Source organism: Enhydra lutris, unplaced genomic scaffold (assembly GCF_002288905.1).
Source record: "Enhydra lutris kenyoni isolate GAN:26980312 unplaced genomic scaffold, ASM228890v2 scaffoldscaffold30, whole genome shotgun sequence".
In the NCBI taxonomy this organism is placed as follows: domain Eukaryota; kingdom Metazoa; phylum Chordata; class Mammalia; order Carnivora; family Mustelidae; genus Enhydra; species Enhydra lutris.
Window position 1 is genome coordinate 15,949,796 of NW_019154114.1, and position 8,517 is coordinate 15,958,312.

Below are 8,517 nucleotides of genomic sequence, written 5' to 3' on the forward strand. Positions count from 1 at the left end.
CTCTCTCTCTTTCTCTTTTTCTTTCTTTCTTTCTTTGTTTCTTTGTTTCTTTCTTACAGAATGCTTTTCATCCTGTCTTTTCATCCTCTCTCTGACTGCAGCTGTCTCTGGACAGGTCCTCCCACGTGGTCCTTGCTTCCACCTCGTGGTCCTCAGCCTCCACCATGATTCTAGCAGTGGCTGGAGGGCTCTGACTTCCAGTTTTGGTAAGTCCATCCCCTCCAGCCATCCCTCCGGCCTGTAGGAGTGGCAATGGCTATCCATTGCTGCTAATCTTGGGGTGGTATCATTACCCGCTGTTTGATTTCTCAGCACTTCCGTGCTGGGTAATCTGTTCCCTGCATTGAATTTCCTCTGCTGAAAGGCCTGGCATGGTTTCTGTTTTCCTAATGGGACCTAGCTTGATACACTCCTTAGTCAGAGTTCTGTACCCTTACTATGTGCATCCACATCCTAGACTACAGTCTCTAAGAGAGAGGGAATGTTTTATTTTTTGTTCACTGCTGTATCTCCACTCCAGTGCACAGAACAGTACCCAGCACATAGCAGATGCAAAATAATTTTTGCATGAGTAAATACATAGCACCTTTGCTCCCTTCTTTGTGGCATTGAGCACAGTGTTAGGTAATTGCTTGTATCCATATCTGTCCCCCCATTAGATTGCGAGCTCTTTGAAAAACAGACTGTTTGATTCCTCACTTTATCCACAAAGCGCAGGAAAGAGCCTGGCACAATGTTGGGCTCAACAAATGTTTATTGGCCAACTGACAATGAATGAGTGAGCATGGCACTTAGATACGAACAGATTCCCTTGGGATCCTGTCCAGCTCCGTTCCTCTGACCCTTCCCAGAAGGATGCAGGGCTCCTCTCCAAGGTGCTCTTTGGGGTATGTCTGCAAGGTTTGGGAACTTGCATCTGGGCCTTTGCTTAAATAGCTCACTGAGTCCCCTCAAGGCCTCCATGAGGGAGGCACACCCTTCAGCCCTTTCAGCCCAGGCCTTTCCCTCTCAAGAGGGGCCACAGCCTTAGGAATGTGAGAGCAACGAGGAGAGTGGGTGGGAGCCAGGTGGCAGATTTCAGCATTTCCTTTCCCCGCTACATGCTCTAGGGGTCCAAGGATGATGTGGACCAGACATGGAGAGGGATACGCGGCAGGCTTCCCCAAACTGAGGACAAGGCTACTTGCCAGGTTCTGGGAGTGCAGGGCATTCTACCCTGAAGCTTCACAGGGCCTTTGGGTAGAGGCAGAGCCCTTTGGCGAACTGCTGAGAAGCCCGTGTGTTGGGATCCAGACTGAGGCCCCAGAGCTTTCAGCTTGGGCATAGACTGCTGTGTCCTTACTTGGCCCAGAAGCAATAGATCACCTGCCTTCCTAGCACCTTGCGGGTCCGACACTACTAACCACAGCAGAGAGTAGGCAGGCCCCTGTGTCTGGACAGTAGAGGCTTCTGAGAACTTTGCACCATCCCCCAGGAGGGTGCAGGGAACCCCCATCATCTCTGAAACTGAGCCCTTATCACCAGGCAAGTGTAGCTCAGAGGAAGATTTAATCTAATTTAGAAAAACAAAGCTATGCAGAGCCCTTCCCATATGAACAAGAGATACCCCCAGGAATGTGTGTTTCAGCATTATTCATAATAGCAAGGATTAAGACACAACCCATTCAGCTCTCAACAGAGAAAGAGACACATTATGGTGTAGTTATACAACAGACTAAACGAATAAACTGGTACATGTATCAACGTGGATAAGAGCAAATTTAAAGCCGTACTCACTATTGTAGTGAGGGGACGTTAAGCAAATATGGCATCATGTTAAGATTTAACAACGATGGGTAGAGAATCTGTGCGAGTTCACTGAAATATTTGTATATAATACATATGATATATGTTTGGAGTACTTGGAAATTTTTAAAAATTTGTAAAAGCAATGTTTCTTGCATGCAAGTGGAGTGGGAAGCAAAATGCCCCCTTCGCCCATCCAGGTGGGTTTGCCATCCCATGAGGAGGTGAGCCACAGCCTCCTTGCTTCCCTGTATGGTGCTGCGGACAGAGACTGGCCCATTTTCCTAATGTTGGAGGCCCAGATATGAAGCTTGTTCAAGCCTTCCAGACCCCTTTGCTGAGGATGGGACACCAAGAACTGCCCTTCCCCCATAGCCAGAGCTGTCCTTGGGTCCTACCTGCCACTTCGTCCTTGACGCTGGCCCAGCTGCATTCCTCCTCCGAGGGGCCTGCAGCACCCTGGGTGCAGTAATGCGGGGTGTGGCACCCGTAGAAGGCGTCCTGGATCTGGATGACCTCCCCTGAGCCGCAGTGCATGGTGGCATTGAGGCCATCACAGGCTAGACTCTGGCCAGCACCTGCGACAAAGGAAAGGGGACACCTTAGGAAGGATCATGGTCATGCCTGGGCAAGTGCCTGGTTGATGGGAAGTGGAAGGGTGTCAGGGGTCAGGGCTGAGATGAAGGGACACAGTAGGAGCTGGGTCCACAGGGGTGAGAGATAGAACGTGGTGGGCATGAACACGGCTCTGGAGCCAGACTGCCCAGGCGCAGATGCCGCCAGCCATGCACTGGCTGTGTGACCCTCTGCAAATTATTTCGCTTCTCTGTGCCCCCTCAGCATGGGGGAGTGTCGGCACCACAGCACCTAGGGCCTGTAGGAGGATTAAATGAGTTTATACTTGCAGAGTAAGGGCTATACAACTGGCAACTATATTCTCCTATTTTTTCAAGATTTTATTTATGTATTTGACATGGGGCAGGGGGAGAAAGAAAGCACAAGCAGGGGGAACAGCAGGCAGAGGGAGCAGCAGGCTCCCTACTGAGTAGGGACCTCCCCCGAGACGTGGGGCTTGATTCCAGGACCCTGGGATCATGACCCAGGCCGAAGACAGCCACTTAACTGACTGAGCCACCCAGGTGCCCTATATTCTCCTATTTTGAGTACCTTCCTTGAGCCTTTTCTGAAAGCAACACCTGGCATATGATAGATGCTAAACAAGCATTTGCTGAATGAATGAGTCTTCATACCAGTCCTAGAAACTGGGCTACTGGCCTCCTCACTAGGAACATCAGGGTCATGGGGGTCACTGTGTTGAGACCGCACTCCAGGCTAGCTCCTGGCATGTGGTCCATGTTCAGTAAACATTTTTTGGAAAAGAACAATCTGGCTCAGACCAGCAGAGCCAGAAAGTAGGAAACGGGATCCGTACTCAGTCCTGTCTGCCTGGTGGGAACGTCACAGTGTAGGGGATGAGACCAAAATCTGTGTTTGTTTCCTCCGGCTGCTGTGCAGATTCCCACCAAACTAATGGCTGAAGCCAGTACAAATTGATCATCCTCTAGTTACGAAGGTCAGAAGTCCAAAGTGGTTCTTACGAGGCTAGTATCAAGCGGTGGTTCCTTCTGGAACCTCTAGGGGAGGGTGTGCTCGCTAGCCCTTTCCAGCTTCCAGAGGTAGCCACGTTTGTTGGAATCCCTCCTCCATCCCCAAAGCCAGCAACCCTGCATCTGCCAGTCTCTCTGACCATAGGCAGACCCAGGTTGTCACTTCCCAGCTGTGTGGCCCTGGGCAAGGAGCTTATCCTTTCGGAGCCTCACTGTTCTTAGCTTTAGAATGGGCCTGCAACAGAAGAGCAGAGGTACTTCTGAGTACCTCTGGTGAATACACACAGAGTACACAGCTCTGTGCCTGGAGGTCCCGCTGGATGCGTGTTAGCCGTTCATGGTGTGACCTTGGAGCTTGGCTCCCAGATCCTGGGGGCTGGCAGATTCTGAGATGGGCTTCAGGTTGGGTGCAGAAGGGGACCAGGCTTTGGGAGGGCTGTGATAAGTAGAGAGGGAAGTTTTATGACCCATATGTCCCCGAAGCTACAAGTTTTCAGAATTAGCCAGGCTAGGGGCCTACATGACATCTATTTAAACCCAGACATAGGGGAAGTGAGGCAGGGGTTCTGTAAGAACCTAAACCCAGAGTGGGCCCCGGGAGCTAGGGTTCTTCACTGAGGGGCTTGGAGGAGGGCGCTGAGCCCAGGAAGCCTGAAAGCTTCTGTCAAGCCTGGCTTGAAAGTCAGGAGGCCGTGGGACAGCTTAGCTTAGGCCCCTACACCAGGGTCCCACATGGCAGGCAACACACAGGATGGGACTATAGGCCTCTCATGCCGGCTCTTAGACGGAGTCCCCAGGGAAGGGGCCCAGGGTGCAAAGGGGTTCAACCATGGACAACAGCTAGAAGGGACACAAGAGCAGAGTGTGGGAGAATTCAGGAGTCCGGGATGGTGGATGGTAGGGACTCAGACCCAGGCCGGCCAGAGCAGCAGGAATCAAGGGTGAGTGAGAACAGCCTCCCGGGACCACATCTCCTTCATTGGAAGAGTGGAAAAAGAGAGTCAATAGGGCTGGGCATTTGCCCCTAGATGCAGGTATCTGAGAGGAAAAGAGGGACAGGAATGAAATTAGTTAAGCAGGTAGGCAGTAACTGGACAATGAGAGGTGGGGTGTGAGCTGGAAAGATGATCTGAGACAGGCAACAGAGCACCACACGGACAGAGATGGGTGGGAATTTAGGGAAACACAGAGACAGAGACAGAAACAGAGTTGGTGACAGAGACACACAGAGAACACAGAGAGACAGAAGGAGGGAGACCCACAACAGAGACCAGCTCACCAAACTCGCAGATGAAGGCGAACGGCTGCGTGCAGTTGTCTGAGGCCGCCCACCCAAAGGAAGCATCTCTCTGGATGTAACCACAGGTGTTTGGAGCAGGAGAGGCTTGTCCTCCGCGCCAGTGGCTGTAGCTCACATTTGAGGTGTCCAGCCAGCTCCCTGACCCTGGCGTGGGAACACAACCACCAAGACTTAGAAATGTTTCTCTGACCCTTTTTTATGGACAGGGCTGGCCTCAGCTCAGCTCTGGCAAGCAGGAGGTGCTCAGTCAAGGCTGACAGGCGGGACACCTCTCTTTCCCATGCCAATGAAGGGACTTTGCTAGCTATTACCTTCCAACATCCAGGCAGAAGAACTCAACCTACAAACCGGGGCGCCATATCAGGGAGCGCAAACAAAGTGGTTTGATTCTGTATATGATGCTTCCAGCTCTGTCTTACCATAATCTAAGAAAGAGCACGGAAGTATGTTCAAAGGTGTTCTGTAGAGAGGCAAGGGACCCTTGTCAAATGTATTTGGGCTGTGATGAGTTAAAATGGAAGCAGTTTTCCTTACTTCGAGACTCTTCAGGCCCTGGAACACCTTGGTGTGCTCTGAAAGAAATGCCCTGTGCATGTGTGTGGAATACAAAGGCATTTCGAGGACACTAGAAATCTAGAAAACACTAAATATAAAATATTTACTCGGGGACGCCTGGGTGGCTTAGTCGGTTAAGTGTCTGCCTTCGTCTCAGGTCACTATCCCAGGGTCCTGGGATCAAGCCCCACATTGGGCTTCTTGCTCAGTGGGGAACCTGCTTCCCCTTCTGCCTGCCACTCCCCCTGCTTGTGTGCGCTCTTTCCCCCTACCTCTCTCTCTGACAAATAAATAAAATCTTTAAAAACAAACAAAATATTTACTCTGAAGACTCAAACGTGTATTTATTCATTTTTAAAAATCCATACAAATGGATTTTTTAAAAAATTTAGAGTGAAAAAGGATATAAAATGAAAACATTTCCCTTCTCCCAACCTCCAAGGTACTCCCATTACTGGTGTGTTTCTTATGAATTGATCCAGACTGACCTATATCCACCTATCAGCATCTATGAGTGCCTGAAATCAATTTACACAAATGCCATCATATTGTACATGGCATCCTGTCTTCTTAAATAACATTAAATATTAGGGGTGGTTTAATGTCAGCCCACACAGAGCTACCTCATGTTCTGTAACAGCCATGTGGTATCTCTTGGTGATTTTTGAACAGACACAACTCTAACTGCACATGAATGGACGTTCAATATACAGAAATCCACAACTGCTACGTCTACAAATCAAGAAACCATTCAATAGATCTTGCCTGAAGATGCATTTTAGAATTCAAATCCTGGGACTATGCATTTCCTAAAACAAGCTTCTCCAACTGCTCCCTAATTAAGCCTTTCCATCCACTCTGGTATAGAAGTGCTTAGCCCAGACCGAGTGACACATTTCTAAAACCCAGTAGCTTTGACAGGGCGATGTGATGTGCTGGGACACGGGCAGAGTCCTCACTGCCCTTCACCAGCAGCATCATCTTGAGCAAACCATTTCCTCCCCCTGGACTTTAAGTTCCTCATCCATAAAATAAAAGCAGCAATGTGTACCTCGTGGGCAGGTGCAAAGATTAAATATGAATGTTCATTTGTCCATCCTCTGCTATGTACAGGCACTGGGAAAACAAAATGGCCAGAATGTGTTTCCTTGCCTTGAAGAACTCATTGTCTAGGAAGGAAGGCGACACGTAAAAAGTTGCAGTCATGCCGGAAGTAACCTCACAGGTTGTGGACAAGGCCCTACAGGTGCAGGGGGAAGAACTCGACTGTATTGGGGTTGGAGGAGGGAGACCTCACAAAGTAAAAGGTAAGGAAGAGTTTCTGAGAGAGCCATTAAAATGAAACTGTCTAATGTGAAGGGAATGATGCCAAGTTCTAAACCTGCTTTAATCCTTAAGAAATGGGGAAAGGGGGCGCCTGGGTGGCTCAGTGGGTTGGGCCGCTGCCTTCGGCTCAGGTCATGATCTCAGGGTCCTGGGATCGAGTCCCACGTCGGGCTCTCTGCTCAGCAGGGAGCCTGCTTCCCTCTCTCTCTCTCTCTCTCTCTGCCTGCCTCTCCGTCTACTTGTGATCTTTCTCTGTCAAATAAATAAATAAAATCTTAAAAAAAAAAAAAAGAAAAAAAAAGAAATGGGGAAAGGCATGTAGAAGTGCCTTTTTCTAAAAAAAAAAAATTATTTGAGAGAGAGAGGGTGGCAGGAGGAGCAGAGGAAGAGAGAGAAATTTAAGCAGACTCTGTGCTGAGTGCAGAGCCAGACGTGGGGCTCGATCTCACGACTCTGAGATCACAACCCCAAGATCACAACCTGAGCCAAAACCAAGAGTCAGATGCTCTACTGACTGTGCCACCCAGGGGCCCCCTGGAAGTGCTTTGAAAATAGCTTCGTAATTATTTCCTAAGATGTTTTCTCATCTGTAAAATAGAAGCAACAATGTTATCTCACTGGTTATCTTAGAGATTAAAGGTGATAATGGATGAAAAAGACTAAGGATAGTGCCTGGGACTATTCCAGCAAGAACTGGAGGAGTCATAGTTAGTCTTAGTTTCAGGAACATTCAAACAATGAAAGTTTGCAGAGCGTCAGCAAAGTGCCAGATTCTGTACTAGGTACGTGCATGAGCTGTTTCATTTGATCCACAAAACAGCCAAAGAGGTGGGTATCCTCACCATGAGAATTAGGACATATTAATTTGTTCCATGAGGTTCTGTGTAAGAAGCAATAGTTAGAATCATAGCCACAAGCTTCCCATGAAATACAGCTTTCATAGGACCTACCTTCTGTGGTTCCATTCTGAGCCAAGTTCCCTATGAGTCCAATCCACCATTCCCTGTCCTGGGAGATGTGCTTCTGCAGAAACTGCTGGGTGTCTTCATCATGAATAAAGACCAAATGGCCCCCTTGCTCCTCACACCAGATCTGGGCACCATAAAAGGTGCGACCGAGAGGCACAAATTCATAGCAAGAGTCTCTGAAGGCCACTTGACTTTTTGAGCAAAAGCTGCCCTCCTCTGGCTTAGAGATTGTGGCCCTAAACCTCAGAGCAAGCCCCAAGAGCACCAAGCCCACTGCACTCATCCTTGAGCCACCGCTGGAGCATCTGGATGGAGCTGGCACTCACGTCCTTCTTATGCTGCTGCCTCACAGCCATCTGCCATCCATCTTTCCTTCTCTCTTGTCATCAAATAATAGTACTACCTCTTGTTTAAGAAACAAAAGGCTCAGGATGAATGTGTCTGCATTTTTGCTTTGCCCAGCTCTTTGTTCAATTCCTATTCCAAGTCCAATTAGTTTGCAAAACAGTCTTCGAGAGAAACGTATAGCTGCTGTCTCACCTGTCTGCTTGTCATTCTATCAACTGTTAGCTTCTGATAAGAATTCCTTGCTATGGGTTGTACGTTGTTCTTTTTGCAAGAAGCCATCAGCATGTGGGAAGTATGTGATAAAGGAAAAATGGCAGGAAAGGGAGAGTGATGGGATGGTGAAAAAAAACAAAACAAAACAAGATGCACTCATCTCCAGTGCTATTGTCTAGAGTGGTGGCTGTGCCCAAATGATAATCACATTCTGCCCAGCACAGTTTAAATCCTAATGGCTGTCTCCCTCTCTGACTCATCACATTACTAGTCATGCCTGTTGGAGAAAACAGATTTTCTACAAAACTGTTCTGACATCATCATGAAAACAAGTTCTTAGAACTTCAAACCTGTCCATCCTCACCCACTTCCTAAACCCTCCAGTGGGTGTGATGACCTCTGAATCAAGTTCAAG

At 48.6% G+C, this 8,517-nt stretch overlaps 1 protein-coding gene across 1 annotated transcript in view; it reads right to left on the reverse strand.

Moving 5' to 3' along the window:
• The window catches only part of LOC111153074 (polycystin 1 like 2), a 91,982-nt gene extending 84,158 nt beyond the window's left edge, over window positions 1-7,824 (reverse strand). Inside the window, 3 exon segments of the mRNA XM_022511870.1 lie at window positions 2,184-2,363; window positions 4,672-4,836; window positions 7,524-7,824. Coding sequence (XP_022367578.1) covers window positions 2,184-2,363; window positions 4,672-4,836; window positions 7,524-7,824 — 646 coding nt within the window.
• Between the last annotated feature and the right edge of the window lie 693 nt (window positions 7,825-8,517).